Source organism: Schistocerca gregaria, chromosome X, assembly GCF_023897955.1.
Source record: "Schistocerca gregaria isolate iqSchGreg1 chromosome X, iqSchGreg1.2, whole genome shotgun sequence".
NCBI lineage: Eukaryota > Metazoa > Arthropoda > Insecta > Orthoptera > Acrididae > Schistocerca > Schistocerca gregaria.
Genome location: NC_064931.1, coordinates 723,636,667 through 723,660,242, shown reverse-complemented (window position 1 = coordinate 723,660,242; position 23,576 = coordinate 723,636,667). Strand labels below are relative to the sequence as shown.

Below are 23,576 nucleotides of genomic sequence, written 5' to 3'. Positions count from 1 at the left end.
GTTTATTAGTTATTGGGAGCTCCAACGTTAGGTGGGTGATGGAGCCTCTTAGGGAAATAGCGGAAAGGTCGCGGAAGAAGGCCAGTGTTCAGTCTGCTTGCCAGGGGGTGTCATCTGAGATGTGGAGGAGGCCCTACCAGCGGCGATAAAGAGCACTGGGTGCACCCGACTGCAAATTGTTGCTCATGTCGGCACCAATGACTCCTGCCGTCTGGGTTCAGAGGTTAGCCTCAGTTTGTACAGGTGGTTGGTGGAGTTGGTGAAGGTGGGGTGGAATCAGAGCTAACTATTTGAGGTATCATTCCCAGAACCGATCGCGGTCCTCTGGTTTGGAGCTGAGTGGAAGGCTTAAACCAGAGGCTCAGAAGATTCTGCAGAGAGCTGGGGTGCAAATTTCTCGACCTCCGCTATCGGGTGGAGAAATGTAGGGTCCCCCTGAATAGGTCAGGTGTCCACTACACGCTGGAAGTGGCTACGAGGGTGGCGGAGTACGTGTGGAGTGCACATTGGGTTTTTTAGGTTAGAGAATTGCCTCCCTAGGCCAGACACGACGCCTCCTGAAACGCGGCAAGGCAGGAGTAGGCAAAATGGAACAGGGAATAACAATATTAATGTGCTAATAGTAAACTGCAGGAGCGTCTATAGAAAGTTCCCAGAACTGCTCTCATTAATAAACGGTCACAATGCCCATATAGTACTAGGGACAGAAAGTTGGCTGAAACCACATGTAAACAGTAATGAAATCGTAAACTCAGATTGGAATGTATACCGCAGAGACAGGCTGGGCAGTGAAGGGGGAGGTGTGTTTATAGCAATAAGAAGTGTAATAGTATCGAAGGAAATTGACGGAGATTGGAATTGTGAAATAATTTGGGTGAAGGTCACAGTTAAAGCAGGCTCAGACATGGTAATTGGATGTCTCTATAGGCCCCCGGGCTCAGCAGCTGTTGTGGCTCAGCACCTGAAGAATAATTTGGAAAATATTTCGAGTAGATTTCCCCACCATGTTATAGTTCTGGGAGGAGATTTTAATTTGCCGGATATAGACTGGGAGACTAAAACGTTCATAACGGGTGGCAGGGACAAAGAATCCAGTGAAATATTTTTAAGTGCTTTATCTGAAAACTACCTTGAGCAGAGAACCAACTCATGGCGATAACATATTAGACCTTCTGGTGACAAACAGACCCGAACTGTTTGAATCAGTTAATGCAGAACAGGGAATCGGCGATCATAAAGGGGTTACTGGATCGATGATTTCAGCTGTAAATAGAAATATTAAAAAAGGTGGGAAGATTTTTCTGTTTAGCAAAAGTGACAAAAAGCAGATTACAGAGTACCTGACGGCTCAACACAAGTTTTGTCTCAAGTACAGATAGTGTTGAGGATCAGTGGACAAAGTTCAAAACCATCGTACAATATGCGTTAGATGAGTACGTGCCAAGCAAGATCGTAAGAGATGGGAAAGAGCCACCGTGGTACAACAACAGAGTTAGAAAACTGCTGCGGAAGCAAAGGGAACTTCACAGCAAACATAAACATAGCCAAAGCCTCGCAGACAAACAAAAATTACGCGAAGCGAAATGTAGTGTGAGGAGGGCTATGCGAGAGGCTTTCAATGAATTCGAAAGTAAAGTTCTATGTACTGACTTGGCAGAAAATCCTAAGAAATTTTGGTCCCATGTCAAAGCGGTAGGTGGATCAAAACAAAATGTCCAGACACTCTGTGACGAAATTGGTACTGAAACAGAGGATGACAGACTAAAGGCCGAAATACTAAATGTCTTCTTCCAAAGCTGTTTCACAGAAGACTGCACTGTGCTTCCTTCTCTAGATTGTCACACAGTTGACAAAATGGTAGATATGAAAATAGACGACAGAGGGATAGAGAAAAAATTAAAATTGCTCAAAAAAGGAAAGGCCGCTGGTCCTGATGGGATACCAGTTCGATTTTACAGAGTACGCGAAGGAACTTGCCCCACCCTTCTTGTAGCAGTGTCCGTAGGTCTCCAGAAGAGCGAAGTGTTCCAAAGGATTGGAAAAGGGCACAGGTCATCCCCGTTTTCAAGAAGGGATGTCGAACAGATATGCAGAACTATAGACCTATATCTCTAATGTCGATCAGTTGTAGAATTTTGGAACACATTGTGTTAGTGTAATGACTTTCCTGGAGATTAAAAATCTACTCTGTACGAACCAGAATGGGTTTCGAAAAAGATGGTCATGTGAAACCCAGCTCGCACTATTCGCCCACAACTCAGAGGGCCTTAGACACGGGTTCACAGGTAGATGCAGTGTTTCTTGACTTCAGCAAGGAGTTTGACACAGTTCCCCACAGTCGTTAATGAACAAAGAGCATACGCACTATCAGATCAATTGTGTGATTGTATTGAGGAGTTCCTAGATAACAAAATGCAGCATGTCATTCTCAATGGAGAGAAGTCTTCCGAAGTAAGTCATTTCAGGTGTGCCGCAGAGGAGTGTCATAGGACCGTTGCTGTTCACAATATACATAAATGACCTGGTGGATGACATCGGAAGTTCACTGAGGCTCTTTGCAGATGATGCTGTGGTGTATCGAGAGGTTGCAACAATGGAAAATTGTACTGAAATGCAGGAGGATCTGCAGCGAATTGACGCATGGTGTACGGAATGGCAATTGCATCTCAATGTAGACAAGTGTAATGTGCTGCGAATACATAGAAAGATAGGTCCCTTATCATTTAGCTACAAAATAGGTCAGCAACTGGAAGCAGTTAATTCCATAAATTATCTGGGAGTACGCCTTAGGAGTGATTTAAAATGGAATGATCATATAAAGTCGATCGTCGGTAAAGCAGATGCCAGACTGAGATTCATTGGAAGAATCCTAAGGAAATGCAATCCGACAACAAAGGAAGTAGGTTACAGTACGCTTGTTCGCCCACTGCTTGAATACTGCTCAGCAGTGTGGGATCCGCACCAGATAGGGTTGATAGAAGAGATAGAGAAGATCCAACGGAGAGCAGCGCGCTTTGTTACAGGATCATTTAGCAATCGCGAAAGCGTTACGGAGATGATAGATAAACTCCAGTAGAAGACTCTGCAGGAGAGACGCTCAGTAGCTCGGTACGGGCTTTTGGTAAAGTTTCGAGAACATACCTTCACCGAAGAGTCAAGCAGTATATTGCTCCCTCCTACGTATATCTCGCGGAGAGACCATGAGGATAAAATCAGATTAGAGCCCACACAGAAGCATACCGACAATCCTTCTTTCCACGTACAATAAGAGACTGGAATAGAATGGAGAACTGAGAGGTACTCAGGGTACCCTCCGCCACACACCATCAGGTGGCTTCTGGAGTATGGATGTAGATGAGTTCTAGCAGAGCTATGTGAAAAGGTTCAAATAGTCCTTTCCTGTAATGTAAAAACTTCATTTAATCGACTATTAATTTTGCTACAGCAAGTTTCCATAAAGGAAACTTCTAGCACTATCTAAAGAAGGAACTTAACAAATACTACTGTTCTCAGAGCAAAAGGTCTCTGGGAGAGATTGGTAATGTGGTCTTTCCAGTTTCTTGATTGATGTACATTCCTAAAAGTTTTGTGCATTGTACCCTTCCTTAAATGTGCCCAGTATCAGTATTAAGAACTAACATCTTAAGCATTATTTTCATGTAAGAACACTAAAATTGTTAAAATATATTAGTGTTGAATTTGTTACTTTTCATTAACATCTACTGTTTTCCAGTAATGTTGCTGTTGTACACATTATTAAGGTATTCTTTTGTCTGTTAATAAATGTATTTTTCTCTTTCATCTTCTTTGCAAGTTGTTTAGTATTAAGGGATATACAATGTCAGATTAACTCTAAAGTCTAAATTTGTTCTTGTTCCATTATTCTGCATGGAATGAATACATTTTCCCTAATGTGGACAAGTGGATAAATGAAATCTTTTGCTACTGTAAAGAGGTGCAACTTTTAAATTTCCTTAAAATGAACGTTACTTCTACTTTATTATTGTGCCCTATTTCTGCAACTTGAAAACAGTATTGGGCATTAGATACACAGAAAAGAATCACATTGCTAACAATTGTGTGCATAAGAACAGTATCACAAGACACTGGGTGTTACACATTGGTGATACAGGACTAAAACAACAAAAACCTTTGTGTTGATTCCTTGCCAGTTGGGAAACAATATTCATCCTTAGAAACTGTCTGCTATAGTTTATATATGTTGTTCATTGAATAAAAGTTGTACTTATTGTTTCCTTGTTGACCTATACTTAATGCCACTTAAAAGCTGTTTATCATACATCCAGTACTTATATTTGCAGTGCTGTTCATGTTGAAATTAGCTTTGTTCATTTGAAAAATATACTTTGTTTGAAGGGTTACACGTGGTCAACATGTACATTTCAAATGTGGTTGATTAAATATTTGGTTAATTTGGATTTGTTTCAATGTTTTGTTCTAATATGCACTTAGTCCTTTCATCTGCATGCAGTGATGAATGTCTGAGAATTGTATACTTTAGTTACATTCAGTTAGGAATAAAATTATGGTATAAATTTCTGGGGAAATAATGTTCAAAATTTACATTTGGAATTTAAGATGCAAAAGAGAGCAGTAAAAATTATAATGAAAACCAGTAAGTGGGCTCATTGAAGAGAACTTTTCAAAATGTTATATAAATTCATAAGGAACAGAATTTCTGCAATAACATCTTGTATATCAAGAAAATACAGAAAATTATAGTACAAATAGTTTTCATAACTATAATAAGTCAGTTTTCAAACCCACTGAAACCTATTTTTTTCACTGCCTCATATAGTAGGTTTGTTTTACATGTTTGAGCTACCTGATGGCTAATGTATGAAGTGTTGTGTAATGCTAGCATGTCATGTTCCATAGTTTTGAAAAATTACCTATTGTAAATAAATTTTATCCTTTCACCAGAAAATGGCTGAACATCCAGGAAAGCATGTGCCAGATTATGAATCAAGTGGAGAGTCTATGCAAATTAGCAGTCCAAGGTAATAAAGTTAAAGAACTATTAAAGACTTACATAAACTCAAAATGGCCCTTAAATTTTAATCTCCCCTATAAAAGGCTGTTTCTGTTTGGTGTTAGATTTAATGTAAGAACTAAAGTTGGCCATACCATGTGTATTTGTTACATTCTCACATGGCCTAGAAGAAACAAATAGCTAGACAATCATTAGAAAATGTTAATTACTTAAAATAGAATTTTAATAGTGAATAGTGTTTTATTCATCTCATAAAATAAAATTTTCAATCATATTAGTGTACAGAATACATGTAAAAAATGGATAACACAACTTAGGCCTAATTGGTACAAAAAATTTTAACATTAATGTAAACTTTCTTTCCTCCTTTTTGTGAATGACAGCTACATTTACACACAGGACTATATGTAAATTTATCCTGCTCAAATGTTCATTTCATCCTTCATGAACTCAACAGTGTAGTAGCAGCAGCATTTGACAGCTATATCATATAGCTTTTCGAGTGTCTCTAGGTTCATACTCGAAACATTTTCTTTTTAGCTTGTTATGAATTTTAATTGCCATCTACTGAGGAGACTGTGCATATAGGTTTGTGATGACTGGGAACCATAAAATTGTCTGTTTATCATGTTGTGTGATTGAAACAGTTCTTCTCAAATAACTCTAAATTGCTGTGTAGAATGATATCATAGATGTGTAAGGAGGGAACTGTTAACTGTTTTTTCCAATAGTGGGCGACATGACATGACATGATGTGCTTTGATGGGCAGTACACATGTTCCTTATTATTCTTTTCTGTAACTTTAGTATGCACAAAATATTGCTTGAATTTCCCCAAAAATACCATACCTTAAAACTTGATTGCAAGTAGCTGTGGTATGCAATTTACTTGTATTCATGTCTGTTGCTCTAGCTAATATTTGCATAGCAAATGTAAAGTTACATAATGTTATTGGGTTACTTTACATTTCAGTAATATGCACTGAATTTCCAAAAAAATACAAATTATAGCGAAGTGTCAGGTGGCTTAACCATTGTTTTAAAATACCAAATACTTTTAGTTGGAGTGTCCTATAACTATCAGTAACTGATAGTTTGCTGTGGGTCTGCATTTAGGTGCAATGTTATATATGGCTCACAATGATTTCTCTTGGTTTGAACATCTAGTCTTACAATCTTAGTGTGTATTGACATGACACTTATTTTTGCTACCTGTTCTACAGCAATGACGTGCAAGAGGCTTCACTAAATATGAAAAGTGGAAACAATTATTTCAATAAAACACTCTTTATAAATGGAAACAAAGCATACATGCAAACACACACACTTTGGACAAGGTCAGGCAGGCTTTGAGACCTAAAACTAAAGGACAGCTATAAATTTCTAGGTGCAATAGTGGATTTTTATGACATAGGAGCATCACATAACATGTGGAGCAAAAAGGTTAAAGCATATTTCTGACGAGAAAAATGTCAGTCAGTAAACACACACTCTACAATCAATGTACTAAGAACTAGGCCATTCACACCTTTCATATGGCATCCTCGCTTGGGGAAATGCTGCAAATGTGTACACATGAGATCACAAGAGTCATATGATGCATTGCAAAAGTATCACCTAGAGAATTCTGCAGATACATTCAGGGAGCTAAAAAGTTAGTGTCTTGGTGCTCTCATCTGCTCACACATTGTGGTTGAAACTTCATATGAAACAGTTAGCACTTTAATACTGCACTGCACTGCATTGCCAAAAAAAGAATATCATGAATGTAATACAAGAATAAAAACTGTCATATAGAATGAAGCAGGCTAAAATTAACAAAGAACCTGTAAATGCTAGGTCCATTCTGTAAAACAGTTTACCACAATTTATAAAGATTATAGAAAGTCTCATATTGAAAGAAAATTAGACCTCTGATCAATATTTGCCCTTAGTGTTAAAGAATCTTGAAATAAATTGGTGTCAGTATACATTTTTATAATGTACTTAAATGACATTTTCTGTGAAAATTTATAAAATAGATGTACATGCACTACCTTCTTGTAGCTAGCAAATATATGTAATGGACTGACTATAAATGCAATCATACGTATTGATATATATCACTGTAGTTTTTCACTATGTAAATTCGATATTTGTGTTGACATGAAGTGTCAAATACCACTGCAAGAAATCATCCAGACAAAGAACAAAGAATATTTCCATTGGCTCTGTAATGCCTATTGACAATGTCATAAATTATAATTTTAGTTTAGGAAATTTACCTTCTAGATTAACATTAACAGCCATGTAGCCACTGGCAGCAACAGTTAGCTCTGCTGTGTTGCTGTCGGTCTCATGGCAGTCAGTTAACAGATTGGAGTCCAACTGAATCATTTGATTAAAAAATGTTGACAGTGATTTACCAATGGCTGCCTTGGCAGCTTGGAATGATCTTCCTGAGAAAATTAAGAAGGATCCCTACTTGGCACCTTTCCGAAGAGGCTATGAAAAACACATTGCAAAAACATCTCACAGGTATGTGCCTTGGATATTACCGGCCTTCAAAATTTGAGAATTCGCTGAGAAATTGATATCTGCATAGTAATTTTGGACAATTGTCAAATTCTAGTGTCTAACTCCAAAAGTTTAAGTTTAAAAGAAACAGAAAAGATCATTAAGTTTTAGTGTACTGGTGGTTAAAATTATTTAAAAATGAGGGATATGGCACTGTTAATCACACAGCTTTGAGGATGTTAAAGATTTGTAGCAGCATTTCTTACTATTTCGCTCCATCAAATTTGGGATTTAATGATTGCATAGTGCCCTTTATCATAACCATACTAGTGGAAGATACTTGTAAAATTCTTCTTTTACAAGTCTTTAATGTGAAAACTGTTCAGATGTCTGAAGCTATATGTTTGAAGGCAGTCATATGGCTAATAATTTTCAATAATTGAAATAACACACTGGAATTAAATTGACAAAAGAATTAAAGGGTAACTTTTGAAGTCATTTTCTCACCACCCTTACGCTTTGAAAAACTTCAAACAGCAGGGTGTCAACATGAGTGAAAAGTCAGAGCTCTGAAGTTCATGTGAGGTTTAAGGTGAGAATTTACGAGCACCAAATTTCACAATTCTGCTTAACTCCACCATAGACATGTGATACGTTGTTACTTCTTGCAGTCCACAATTCCCCCTCTTGACACCTCTGATGGTCAGAACTGTAACATCCACGGTTGGAATAAACCAATTTTGTTACTGGCAGCAGAGGAAAAAAATTAGGATAGTCACTCATTAAGGACACACTCAGGGTGGTACAAAGGGTGTAAATGAAACAACCCCTTGTCTTAGGGTGTTAACTTGCACACATGCACATAGTGGTGCAAAAGTAGTTTCCAGTGTCATTTGCAAGAGAACTATATTCTTGACAATCACCAATGTGAGGACCTTGTCACCCTGCAACTCCATTGAATGTGATTACACCTCCTTTGGAGTGTAGTGCAAACACCTACTTTGGTGCAGGTGGTGGAACCAGTAGACCCATTTAAAATAATTCAACGAAATTACAATGTGAATGCAGGAAAAGGTGTTCATGCTTTCTCAGCTATCAGGTATCATGCCCTTCTGTGGCATGATCACAGGAGTGTGGTAGTTGCCACATGTATGTACAGGGTGTTTAAAAAATGACCGGTATATTTGAAACGGCAATACAAACTAAACAAGCAGTGATAGAAATACACCGTTTGTTGCAATATGCTTGGGACAACAGTACATTTTCAGGCAGACAAACTTTCGAAATTACAGTAGTTCCAATTGTCAACAACAGATGGCACTGTGGTCTGGGAAACTCTATAGTACGATATTTTCCACATATCCACCATGCGTAGCAATAATATGGCGTAGTCTCTGAATGAAATTACCCGATACCTTTGACAACGTGTCTGGCGGAATGGCTTCACATGCAGATGAGATGTACTGCTTCAGCTGTTCAATTGTTTCTGGATTCTGGCGGTGCACCTGGTCTTTCAAGTGTCTCCACAGAAAGAAGTCACAGGGGTTCATGTCTGGCGAATAGGGAGGCCAATCCACGCCGCCTCCTGTATGTTTGTGATAGCCCAAAGCAATCACACAAACATTAAAATATTCATTCAGGAAATTAGACGTTGGCCGTGCGATTTGGCCGGGCACCATCTTGCATAAACCACAAGGTGTTCGCAGTGTCGTCTAAGGCAGTTTGTACCGCCACAAATTCACGAAGAATGTCCAGATAGCGTGATGCAGTAATCGTTTCGGATCTGAAAAATGGGCCAATGATTTCTTTGGAAGAAACGGCGGCCCAGACCAGTACTTTTTGAGGATGCAGGGACGATGGGACTGCAACATGGGGCTTTTCGGTTCCCCATATGCACCAGTTCTGTTTATTGACGAAGCCGTCCAGGTAAAAATAAGCTTTGTCAGTAAACCAAATGCATGCATATCGCCGCCATCAATCCTGTTCACTATATTGTTAGTGAATGTCTCTCGTGCAGCAATGGTAGCAGTGCTGAGGGGTTGCCGCGTTTGAATTTTGTATGGATACAGGTGTAAACTCTGGCGCACGAGACGATACGTGGACGTTGGCGTCATTTGGAGCGCAGCTGCAACACGGCAAACGGAAACCTGAGGCCACTGTCGGATCACCTGCTGCACTAGCTGCGCGTTGCCCTCCATGGTTGCCGTACACGGTCGCCCTACCTTTCCAGCATGTTCATCCGTCACGTTCCCAGTCCGTTGAAATTTTTCAAACAGATTCTTTATTGTATAGCTTTTGTCCTTTGGTTACATTAAACCTCTGTTGAAAACTGTCTTGTTGCAACAACACTGTGTTCTAGGTGGTGGAATTCCAAAACCAGAAAAATCCTCTGTTTTAAGGAATAAACCATGTTGTCCACAGCACACTTGCACGTTGTGAACAGCACACGATTACAGCAGGACGACGACATACAGAATGGCGCACCCACAGACTGCGTTGTCTTCTATATCTTTCACATCACTTGCAGCGCCATCTGGTTTTGAAAATTGTAACTACTGTAATTTCGAAAGTTCGTCCACCTGAAAATGTACTATTGTCCAAAGCATATTGCAACAAACAGTGTATTTCTATCGCTGCTAGTGTAGTTTCTACTGCCGTTTCGAATATACCAGTCATTTTTGAAACACCCTGTATGAATGAAATAGCAGTGTCAAAGACCCTACAATTTGGCCACACTAGGTGCCACCTGGGCAGCTCGGTTAAGCACTTCAAAATGCCACTGTACAGACAGCTATTCAGCCAGCTGTGTTCATAGTAGCTGGAGGGGGAGTGAAATCAGTTAGCAGGAAGCCAGACATGGAGTGAAGTGTGACTGTTGTGGTGGAAGGTCAGTGGTCACAGCGGTTGCTCGACAGATTATGCAATTGGTCCTTCACATCTGTAGCGAAATTGTTCACCACAGAGTAACTGAGCATGGTAGAACCTGACTCGCTCAAATTACTGCACTGATGAACACTAAGTCACAGGCTGGCGAATGTCATTCACGTAGAGTGTGCAAGTGGCATGTAGTGATACACATGTGGAGCTTGAACATTAAAAAAGGCGTCCTGTTGTGATACATTATGAAAAATGATACCAAACTTTAATGGTAGTACTGTAAATAGTGGGGAGCAGTGTGTAGTGGTCTCTTGTACTGCTCTGTGGCGAAAACTGAAGCACTTCCGGGCTAACAAAGCTGGAATCAGACTGCTGGCATCAAGTTAAAAACTACTGCACCTGACCATGTCCCTGGGTTCTTGAGGCTGACTGCTAAAATTCGTGATGGGCACAGACTACAGCTGGTGTGCTTGGATTTAGTTGCTGTTGCTGGTGAAAATGGGGAAGTGGTGGTGGCTACATGTTGAAGGCCATTGTGTAGTGAAGAAAGGTGCACGTGGAATGCGGGAGCTGGTGCGGTAGTCACTTTGTACTCCGTTAAACGGATTATTCGAACTTCGGGGTCACCACTGAAGGAGATATCAAGGTGGTAAGGAAATGACCACGGTTCTCTCTTCTAATCATAAATACTTTCATTACATGACAAACTTGCAGGTAGAAGACTAGGCCAGAACTGAGGTCCCCGAAGTATACAAAGATCAACTCAGACATAATACACATGTTGTGGCCTATCGATCTGTGGATTGACACCATACACCTAACAGCCTTTGCATAGACCAGAACTTCTTTGGGTTCTGTGAAAGATCATTTGTCATTCTTAGACAGTAGTCAAAGAAGGCATCATGCCTTGTTCTTGATAACCAAACATTTTTCATTCAGCAGATCTATAGTCCTACATTTTGTTTGAAATATGTTATGCAGTAGTTCATGTCTTCAGAAGTTCCTATGCAGTGACTGTATACTATGGAGGCTCCCTCCTGTTATGAACTGTTCTACTGGGTACATATATCCAGTGCATAGTTAGCTATCCTTTTAAACTTGAGCCGTACTTCCTCTAGCTGAACTGCTGGCTTTTAAGTTAACTGAACTATTTTTCTACATGATTTCGTTGTCCTTTGTACTTCATTGTCACAACTGCATCATGGTCACTGATACTAGTTTAGGTGTAGACCACCTCAGAGGTCAGGTCTATTTGTTGCCATTAGAGCCACCATATTTCCATCATGAGTGGGTTCCTTTCTATTTGTTGTAGGTAACTTTCTGAGAAGTTAATGTTCCACAGGATGTTTTACATCCACCACTAACAAACTGTAATTTTCCCAGTTAACTGTTGAATGAGTAGACACCACACAGATGGTTACTGTATGATTGGGGAACTTTAGAGAAAACGTAAGTACAGCTAAACTAAAGTTTTCATTTACATCAGGAGCAGAGTCTGATGGGTCATGAAAGTATCCAATTATTTTCTGCCCACCACTGATAGTGAGCCCTGCCCAAACAATCTCACAAGAAGTTGGTGTGGATCTAATTTTTACTGTGAGAAATATACCACCTCCATCTCAAATTTGCCTGTTTTGATATACACTTAGTTTGCCACAAAATCTATAAATTTCAGGCTTCAACCAGCTTTTTGTACCTAGTATTATGTGAACTTCAGTGCTTTTCAGGAGCACTTAAGACTGACTCTTGGAAATGTGTTGACTGTTAAAAATTAGGAATTTAATACTCAGCTGTGAGAGGCATGTCCTTTAATCTTAGATACTTCTGGTTTTCTACAGCTATTGTTATCTGGATAGGATGGAGAGTTGCTTAATCAAAAAGACCCTTGTGTACACCCCAGTCAGCTACCTGAGTAGTAGTTCCTGATGTGTAGTGCATACCTGACTCATTTAAGGGGACCCTATAATGTTCAACACTATGGCACAATTCCAGAAAGTTGTGGCTTCACTAGTCATGGAACCTTGCCTTTAGTTAAGTCCTTCCACTTGACACTGAACCAAAGGGCCATGATCATTTCTGGGGACAATGCTGCAGATTGTAAGCTTTGTTGAAATACCATACACAAGGCTTGCCTTCTGTTCGTGTGTATTGTACATCATATACTGTATCACAGTTCTCTCAAAGCCATAAAATTGAGACCTAATTACTGGTCAGTACTAATAGTTCTGAAAGGTAGGCTTGTGTATGTACTTTAGTTTGTATTGGCAGTGATAACATGAAGCACTGTGGAATTTTCTTACTTCGCCATTAAAATGTTTGAACATATTTTATTAAATGTTAAAGTAGGAGTAACACATTATTTCTGCAATTTAGGAGTCTGCCTCTTTTGCCTGAAGCTGTTGCAACAAGAAGTATCATTGTACCTGGACCAACAATGCTCACAGTCCCATCAACAAGGTAAGAAATTTCTATAAGTAATTACTTGCTTTGTTAGGTTATGTTCTCAGTTTTACCAGAGGGGCAGATGTAAAAATTAATGTAGAATAAGGTGGTGGTGGTGGTGGTGGTGGTGGTGGTGGTGGTGGTGGTGGTTGCAGTCAAGGGTAACAAAAGCATACATTCGTCAGTATATTAAGCTGAATCCTTCCTTTATTTATATTAATGATTTCGCAGTGTCAAATGTTGCTATCATGAAAGCTTTTGCCTTCACATAAGTTAAAACAATGACAGAGAAAGCTAATGCAGCCCTTGAAGATGTCCACAACTGTTAATTCAAAAAAAATTAAATATAAAGAAAAGTTTTGTGCTTGACTACCAGCACTTTTTCTCTTCCATGCTGCATGTCTATAATCTTGCTGTTATTTTTTTCCTCCCATGGGGATCATGTCTGGGCTGTTTTTGGAAGTGTTGTGCATTTTCAGTTGTAAATATCAGAATACTCTTAAAAGTTTCATTCTTTTTTCTTTGTCCACCTTCTCCTGTCCTTCCTCCATTTCAGCATTTGAGGTTCCTCTTTCTCTGCCTCCTCCCTGTGTGTACCTGAAGGCTGGCCATGTCTGATGTGTAACAGGTGAGTGGGTAACACACAATTCCCAGCCCTGGGTTGACAGGTATGGTTCAGACATACCCCTGGTACTCATCAGGCCCAGGAAGGGGTGATTGCCTGAGCTGTTACCTTCCCAAACTGACAATTGGTCCCTCTGTCAGGTGTTTCATAGGTGTAATCTGTGGATGGGGCCCTTTCTGAAGTGGGTCTAGAGTTGGAAGGGCCATGCCATTGGAGATGTTCGCAATTGTGGGATTTTCTCACAATGAGCCCATCACCTTTATAGTCAATGGCTGCAAAAGAGAGGCTAACGATGGGAAGATTCTCCCAGCTGCACCATAGTGCCTCTTCATTTCATGTAATGAAGATGGTCAGTCTTTTGCAGCAGTAAATCCATTTTACTCAAAGATGTTGCAATTGCTGGCTCTGTGAAATCCTGCTTTCATTTATGCAATGACACTTTGCTTTTTGGAGCCTACTTCTGATTATAAAGTGCAATTAGTGCTTGCAGCTTTGCTCCTCCATGGCTATTCTGTTGGAGGCCCATCAAACACTGAATTCATCATGTGGTGGTGTTTACACTAAGCTGCTTGATGATCTGACAGAGGCAGAAATCAATGTTTCTCACTGATCAGGGTGTCATTGCAATTCATTTGGTGGGGAAAAAGTAGTCTCCTTAGTGTCCACAGGCACTATACCTCACCTTTGATAGTGGTTCTTACATCAAAGATCAAAGCAAGTTATGGAGTTATCACTGTCAGACCATATATTCTAAACCTGATGTACTGCTACCAGTATCATCATTACAACCAGGCTAGTGTCCTGTTGACAACCAGGAAAATGAAACCTATGGTACAGATGCTTAAGATGATTGTCTGCCTCCTCCTCCAACAGCAACCATGCTGTCCTCTCCTGTGATTGTCCCATGTATCTCGATAAGTGGGCTGTCCAGGAGATCTGGGAAACCTTACCTGGTCACTCGCAAGTTGTTGGCTAGTCAGAAAATGTGCATTATACTATCTGGCACCTACAGTACTGTTCTTGCTACATCTTGCACCACAAAGGATATGGCCTCAGCCATGCAGAGATGCAACCTCAAATGTAGCACCACAGTTGTGAAATCACCCAGTGTCGTGGCATCATCCCAGTCTCCTCCCCCATCTGTGAAACATGTTACCAAACTCTTACCTCACTGTGCAAAATTACCAGCTACACAACTGGCAGTTTGGAAAGGACAGAAATACTCCTGTGAAGATTTCTTACAACTCTCCAGCCAACAAACATGAGTCTTCCTTTCCCAGGTGAAAAGGCTCTGAGAAGTCAAAGGCAAATGGTCTTCTTGTTCACCGACTTGAAGATCCTCCTAGATGGTGTTGCCACATGATACCCTTGTCTTCACCAGTGACATGGAGGTAGGCCACACTACCAACTGTGCCACTGCCCTGGACTTAATAGGGTGACAGGATGATGGCAATGCTTCCGTAAACTTCGTGGTGCAGGATGCCCCTGCCTCTACGTATCAGCAAGTATTTGAAGGCTGGCCCCACACTGCCGAGGATGGTATTCCATCTTGTTGGGAGTCATGTTGATGACATTCATAGGCAATGCATCTTCATGACTACCCACAGAAGTTGTTGCAGTTACCTTCCTCACTTGACCTTTCATCCTTCTACTGTTTATATCCCTCCATCATTTGATTTCACCAGTGCAGACTTACTCCAGATTCATCAGCTACCTCGCACCTTTCTGCTGCTTGGTGACATTAATGTGCACCTTTCCCTTTGGGGTTCTCCCAGAACCTTTCAAAGGTGCCCTCTTAGTTGACCTCAATCAACCTAACCTCTTCTGCCTTAACACAGAAGCACTCACATTCCTTTGGCTCCTCGCACACCTGTTCCCATTTGGACCTATCCTTCTGCTCTTTCCAGATTGCCCATTCTCTTGAGTGGTCCGTTCTGACACATACTTAAATTTCCTGTGTGGTATGTTTGCTGACACTGACCCCACCTACATGTACACCCAAATTGGTTTATTAAGGTGGAGTGGAGGCTTTATGCCTCCCTGGTGACATTTGATAAAAATTTCCCCAGTTGTGATCAGGTAGAATATCTTACAAATGTTTTCCTTACCACTGCAGAACATTCTATTCCTCACTACTATGCTGTGTCCATTCCTTTTTTTGGACTGAGGCATGGCACAATTCATATGCGGAGACATGTTCTCAGCATTTTAAGCAGTCATCCTATGATAGCAAACTGCATTAATTATAAACAGTTGCGTGCACAGTGTTGTTGCATTATTCATGATAGCAAAAAAGCTAGCTGTATTTCATCCACTAGTTCTTTAAACAGTTCCTCTCTCTACCATTGTGTGGGGAAACATCCAACAGCTCTGCCACAAAGATCCATTCCCTAATTCCTGGCCTGATAGTAGCAGATAATTTTGTCGTAGACCCTATTGATACCTCAAACACCTTGAGCTGCCATATTGTGGAGATTTCAAGCTGCTCCTGCTATCACTCTGCCTTCCCCCCATCAGAAAGAAGTGGTTTGGGTGAAACAGTTTTCTTCTCAGAACGGAGTGCAACAGTGCTGCCTTGACTGTGAGGGTGCTAGGTCATACTCACTTCTTTGCGATCCCCCACCCCAAGGCCAGATAGTGCTCATTCAGCTGTTGCAACACATTCCTCTTGCAGGCAAGCACACCTGGGCAGAGGGCACATTTCCCAAATGCTGGCATGAAGCTAGTCATACCCATACCTAAGCCCATAAGGACAAATTACTTTCTTCCAGCTACCACCCCATTTCTGTAACCAGATGTGTTTGCAAGCTGATGGAATGTATGATTCATGCCTGACTGAAATGGTGTCAAGTCTTGCAATTTACTATCCACTGCACAGTGTGAATTTAGTGAGCTGTTCTGCAGTTGTCTTGTGACTTTGTCCATCCATGTCATGAATGGTTTCTGTGGAAATCCCAGACTATCCAAATGTTTCTCTATTTGGAGAAAACCTAAGATACCTGTTTTAGGACTAGTATCCTCTCTAATCTCTAAATGTAGGGCTTCCATTGCCACCTGCCCTGTTTCCTTCAGGAATTTTTGAGACAGAATTTTCAAGGCATGTGTGGGTTCTGCCTTGGACACCTTTATACAGGAAAACAGTGCCTCAAGGTTCCATCCTGTGCATTGTCCTCTTTGCTATTGCCATTAACCCCATTATGGCCTGTCTCCTGTCAAGGTTATCTGGCTCCATTTTTGTTAATGACTTTGCTATCTATTGAAACTATGAAGATCCTGTGGCTTCTGCAAGATAGTTTCTTGGTCCTCCCATGTATCTCTCCTGGCAGCCCACTGTATGCAGTCCCTCAATGTCCTGTGTGTCCTCAATGGTACATAGTGGGCTGCAGATCAAACCACCCTGCTCCTTCCGTACTGGTCCCTTTTCCATTTGGAATTACACCATGGGTGTTTTGTTTGTGCATCTGCACATCCAGTCCTCTTACACTGTCTAAATACTATCCACCATCATGGGATCCATTTGACTATTTGTGTATTTTACACTATTTAGGTTGAATGTTTGTATATAAAAGCTACTGAACTACTGCTAGCTTACCATCTCAGCAGATATGCATGCAAGTTTGTGTACCATGCATGGCCACCCATTCTATACCTCCTTCAATGATGGCTTTGATCACCAGTATGGGGTGCATCCCTCTTCTCTGCAATCTCCTGGAGTTTGCTTTTCTCTTACTCCGGCAGCTTAACTTTGTGCTCCCTGTGACTTTCCTGATGAGTATGAACACTTCACAGCCTTGGCTTCATATGGTGAAGTGTGTTCACCTTGGCTTTCATTCAGTTCCTAAGGACACTACTCCACCCTTGCTCTATCGCTTTCACAACCTTCGCACAAAATGTCACATAGTATGTCTGTATACATGGCTGGCTCTTGGATTGACTGGTCAGGTGTGCCTTCATCATTGGTGCCAGAATTTTTTAGTATCAGCTTCCAGAACACTGCTCAGTATTTATAGCAAAGCTCTTTGCCCTGTATTGGGTCATGCAGTACATCCAGTGACACAGGCTTCTCAATTGTCATCTGCTTGCTCTGTGGCCTTAAAGATCTCTGCTGCACACTGTCCATTCCTTAGTGCAATGCCTCCAGAAAAGCTGTCACATGCACACTCTTGATGGAGCCAGAGTTATGTTTGTGGGTTCCTGGTTGTGTTGGTCTGACAGGAAATGCAGCTGCTGACACTGCTGCCAAGGGTGCAGTCCTTGTACCTCTGCTGCTAGGTTTTATGTGCTATCTGATCTGTGTTGTCTGTCAGCAGATGGTGTCACTTCGGTGTCACCACTGATCCTCCCTTCATGGAAACAAACTGCAGGCTATTAAGCCTCCCCAGTGGCTTGGACAACCTTCTTGGACCCCTTACTGCAAGTTCATTTTAACTAGGTTGTATATAGGGTATTGTCTTCGTAGCCATCACCAATTAAGTGGTGCTCCCCCACCACTTTGCTCTCACTGCAATCAACCTTTCATCTGTCACTTTCTGACAATTCACTTTTTAGCTCCCATATGTTCTAATTTCAGTTTGCTGTTATTGGCTGTTCTAGTGAATGATGTGCGGGTTATTGGCTGTGTTTTACTTTGTATCCATTATAACACTGGCATCTAATTTTTAGTTCAGGACCTCTGTTTCTCTAGTGTGTTTTTACACAGCTTTCTCCTTGTCACTCTATTTAGCTGTCTTCTATACCATTGATAGGGACTGATGTGTAGGTTTTTTATTCCTCCTTAGTCTTAGTGTTGTAGTTTAGACATGGAAATGTGACCCTATTTGTTTTTGTGTTACAAAACAAAAGTCCTTAGTTATGGAATAATGTCAGATCCAGATGATACATCATCTGTATTGATCATGAAACTAGACACTAGATAATATACCTAAATAAAAAACCACACACAGAACTGGCTGATGAAGTAGCACAGTTCTATCAATTAATGTAGTTTCTTTGAGTCAACATGTAACAAAGCATCCCAGTAAGATCTTCCATTTCTTCCAATCCTGAGCTTGCCACTGCCTTCCTTACATCTGTCCCATCTGTATGGTGGTCTTCCTAGGTCTTTAGACCAACTTCTTTCGACCACCTACCATCTTTTGTTTGAGCAACATGACCAGCCCACTGACACTTCAATGCATTCACTCTTTCCATTATGTCAGTAACCTTAAATGTTCATCTTATTTCAACTGCTTTTCCTGTCTGTTTTTGTGTAACTGAACATTGGCCTTTCCATTTCTCTTTGAACTATTGTTAGCTTATGAACAATGAACTCTTTTAATGTCCATATTTCACAGCAGCAAGTTATTACTGGCGATATACATTGTTCAAAAATGTCTTCAGCTCAACTGACACGTTCAATTTCAGAATTAAAGAGTGCCTCCCATAGTTTGCCAGCCAATTTCTGGTTTTAAATCTTCTTTCATGTTTATCAGTTGACCCAGATATTCTGTGACTCTTTGGAGTTGATTTCTTCCAACTGATATATTTTCCTCAGGTGCCCATAATAGATCTTGGTTTTATCAATGTTAATTTTTAGTCTGTCAGAACTCACTAATACCAGAAGTTCTTATATATCATTTACAAATTGAACAATTTGAGGTGAGCAGATGATATTGTCCTGTCTTTCTCTGAGAACTTTAATTCCCTTGTCTATCCAATGAAATGTAGACATGGCTTTTTCTAAGGAGATAGAGAATCACTTTGCTTTACACTCTTTTCAATGGAAAATGTGATGACTATCCCATGTATTAACAGAACGACATATTGCAAGACAGAGCTGTAAAATTTGTAAAAAATGTTTGGTAAGAAACATTGTACTAACAATTGACAACATCTGTACAATTTGTTGCTCTATGGCTAAATCAATAAGTATAAAAAATTATTGTGAATTTGAAATGCTTATCCTTAAGTTTTGGTATCTGTACTTCAAAATATCAAATAACAATAGCTTACTTAAAGTACATGTCAGACACCACTGCAATGTGAAGTTAGTGCTACAGAAAAGTTTCATAAATTTCAATATGAAAAAAACTTTGAATGTTCTGGCCAATGAGTCACAGGAAATTCATTCTGTCAGTTTTCTGCTTTTATACAAAAAATTACTGAAAGGAAAATTCCACAATACTTGAACTGTAAATGCATGCAGAACTGTAAATGCATGCATGAAATTATCAATAAAAACCTCCATGTTCCCTCAATTTACTATACATGTAACTAAGTGTGGAATATTAAAGGAATATTGGTTGTAAGAAGTAGACATGAAAGTGTACAATGTACTAATAAATACTGGTATTACTAAATAGATTTTATAGATGTAACAGTAGTAGAAGATAGATTTAGTGTAATGTAGTATAAATTAAAAATATTGTATTCTAAAAATCAGGACTTCACTTTAATCAATTAGGTTTTAAATAGCTGTTTAGTAACACACACTTACAGGTTTCCTGTACCTAATATTTTCTGTGTAGTGGGCCAATAAATTTGATGTCTCCACTATTTGCAGCAACACACTTGGTTGTATTCATATGTAACAGTTGTTTCTGTAACTGATGCTAAATTTTGACTGGGGTAACCTTCACACATACTCAAATTGCAGAGGCTATTAAAGATCTTGGGCACCACTTAACAGCATTGTATTGTGTGCTCATCAATGGATCACCACATTGCATTTAAGTGGCTCTGTACATGGGTCCACTGCCTAATAAAAAGATGGAAGTGAAAATGCTGGGAACAGTGTGTTAAAACTATAGGCCCATGTACCTCTCCTGCAGGTTTGGGCAAAGATCCCATGTGTCCGTAGATACCAGACAGCTGCAGGTGTATCTTGTATTACCTCGAATGACAGTCAACACTGACCCAGCCACCATCACTGTAAATTTTGCTCAGCACTTGATAATTAACACTGACTCCTTAGCAACATGGCTTTAGAGTCCTAAAACAGCATTTAAAGTGAAAGCAATTATATTTAAATATGTGCTACCTGGAGCCATACAATATTCCCTTCAGTTAGTGGGAATTGGTCGGTGTCTTAACCCACTGTTCTGATACAACTTCAGGGCTGGATTGCATCTGCAACCATATTGACAAAGTACTTACCAACACTGTTGGCATCATATCCTTGCTATCGTTAATGGCATCTGGAGCAAGGGTAAATTCCCATGGCAATGCTGAGAAATCAGTTTGTCCCAGTACTGAAACTGGGTAAGCACCACCTAGAGATACAGATAACATTAGTGATACTTATTGAGTGATAACTGTAAGTTGCTTGAATGCATGGTGAGGGGCTGCTGTGTTGGTTCCTTCAATCTTGGGTCATTTGGCTCTTTTCCAGGGTGGTTCTTGCCAAGGCTATTCCACTACTGATCTGGAATACCTGGAGGCTGCCATCCAAATAGCTTTTGTTTAGTGTCATTACTTTATAGTAATCTTCTTCGACCTGTGAAAAGCTTGTGGCAACACCACGTCCTTGCTACCCAGCAAGAGAGGTCTCAGTGTCTGCTGCAGATTTTCATTCAGAATTTCCTGTTGCATTAAATGTTTTAGGTTAAAGTTGCTGCTTCCCACAGTACCTCCATATCCAAGAGAATGGGGTCCTGCAAGGCCCTATACTGAGTGCCCTCTTTCTAGTAGCCATCAATGGTCTAGCAGCAGCAGCTGTGGGGGTCCTCAGTACCTCTTTAATGCAGATAACTTTTGCCTCCAATATTACTCTCTAGTGTGGGCGTCACTGAATGTAGACTGCAAGGCACCATATGAAAGATACAGCCATGGACATTAGATTTCCCTTGCCAAGACTAAAGTTACTCACTTATGTTGAGTCATACCATTCACACCAACCAGAACTTTACCTCGGTGTCCAGCTACTCAATGTGGTGGAGACTTACCACTTTTTAGGCCTTGCCTTTGTTGTTCCCCATACTTGCCAGCTTAATTAAAAGGGATGGTTGTACCTTAATACACTTAACTGCCTGGGTAACACCAGCTGGGGTGCAGACTGCACTACCCTTCTGCAGCTTTACAAAGCCCTGGTAAAGTTCCACCTCAATTATGAAAGTCTGGCATACAGTTCAGCATCACCCTCAGCATTCCAGATACAGGACCTGATAAACTGCTGTGGGGTTGAACTTGAACAGGAGCCTTCTGAACTAGCCCTGAGAACAGCTTACTTGTGGAGGCTGGGATCCCTCCATTGTGGATCAGGCACCAAGAGCAGCTTGTCAATTATGCTACCCATGTTCACAGATCCCCTAAGCATCAAAACACAGTAATCCATCTCTTGTAATGGTGGCCTTGTCCATAGCTTCATCTTGACCTATCACAAGGTCCTGAAGCATAGATTCATCCTGAGGCTCTCTGCTGCTAAGTTTCCTCCATCCTTCGTGTATCTCAGGGTTCAGAAGTCATCTACACTGGTGGCTCAATTGTTGCTGGTCATTTGGATTTTGCTTACATTCTTACAGGACATACAGAACTGTGCTCTTTGTGAATGGCTGTAGTGGGAGTTCGTAATCATTTCTTGTGCCCTTGAGCATATTTGTTCCTACACTGGTAGGTCCTTTCTCATCTGCATGGACTCCTTGAGCAGGCTGCAAGCTCCTGACCAGTGATACTGTTCTCATGCCTTGATTATTGCTACCCAGGATTCCCTGTATGCCCTTGAACAGTGTGTATGCTCAGTGACCTTTGTCTGGACCATGAGCAACATCTAGATGCCAGAAAATGAACACGGCCTAGACTCTTGATCAGTGGTCTGGAAACAGATCAATTGTTACTATGCCATCAAGTTTTAAATGCTGGAATACAGAACGGCTCACTCTTATTTCACAAAACTAAGTGATAAAGGAGACTATGAATATGTGGAAGTTCGTCAATCAGGCCTCCCACAAGGATTCTACCATTCTTTACTGGCTCCATATTAGCCATAATTGCTGATCCATGATCTCCTCTGTAGCAAGGACCCACTGCCCTGTCATTGTGGTGCCCCTGTCACAGTGGTCCAAATTTTCTGGACTGGCTCAACCTAGCTACCTTGCAGTGGACTGGCTCAACCTGCTTGATGTTAGAGAGAATGCCTCAGTAGCTGACTTCTGCATATTTCTGTGAAGTGGGTTTTTACCACAATCTTCAAGAATGGGCCACACAACCATATTGGCCCATTGAGGGATTGGCAGAAAACTATTGCTTCCTCTGCCCAGACTGGGCTGTGGTAGTCTGGGTTTGGTGGTCCAGGTTGGTCTTCACTCTCCCTGCTCCCTTCCTCCTCATGTAGTTTGATTTATCTTCTGTCTCTGTGATTCTCTGTCGGTGTTGCTAGTCTTTCTCAGGCAATCTTGGAATAGAGTACCACTGGTAAGTAGCAGGGGCTGGGGAAGTACGTCCCCTCCTTGTACTCCACTTTAAACTTCTGGCTGTTCCCTAGAAGTGGCACCTTGCTTGGCTTTCTTCCTGTCTTGTCTCCTACCTTGGTCACTGACATTGGTAGTTTTTCTTTTCCCCAGGGATTTGTGTGGTAAGCTCTCTCTGATCTAGTCATGTAGCCCTGTCTGTTGTAGGGCAAAAGGAATGATTACTTAGTAGTTTCGTCATTCTAAGAGTCCAGCCACTGAAGGTTTGAGGGAAAACAACAAAAGTGAGCTCGGTGTATGCAGGTACGTTCAACAAATTGCATGCTGAAGACAATTTTCTTCATAAAATTGTTCAATGAGCTGCCAGGAATCCCAGCAGTAAAGTGAATTGGCATAATGTTTTGATGTGGGGTGAGCAGAAACTGTTAATAAACCATGTTTTGGACTCACTTAGTGTAAATAATTTCTGTGCTGTAAGCTGTAACATTTTTTTTCTTAAAGTCAACTGGCATATTGAACCTGGATGTACTTGAAAATTATCTATTTGGTTAAATCAGGTGATTGTGGTGGTCAAGATACTGTTAAATCATATCAACTGTCTTAATTGAGGCATTAGATGTGTATGGGGTTATGTTAGAGTATTTGGTCTTCTATTTCTGGAAAATTTTAAGCTGTGACAATGAGTAGATACAGTTGCTACCATAATTAGACTAGCTTCCAAAGATTTGGTGGGAACTGA

The 23,576-nt window shown here is 40.7% G+C and overlaps 1 protein-coding gene across 1 annotated transcript in view; it reads left to right on the top strand.

Moving 5' to 3' along the window:
• LOC126297800 (P protein) overlaps positions 1–23,576 on the top strand; it is a 92,086-nt gene that overhangs the window by 25,021 nt on the left and 43,489 nt on the right. Inside the window, exons 2-4 of the mRNA XM_049989005.1 lie at positions 4,945–5,021; positions 7,412–7,531; positions 12,761–12,844. Coding sequence (XP_049844962.1) covers positions 4,945–5,021; positions 7,412–7,531; positions 12,761–12,844 — 281 coding nt within the window. The remainder of the gene's footprint in view (positions 1–4,944; positions 5,022–7,411; positions 7,532–12,760; positions 12,845–23,576) is intronic.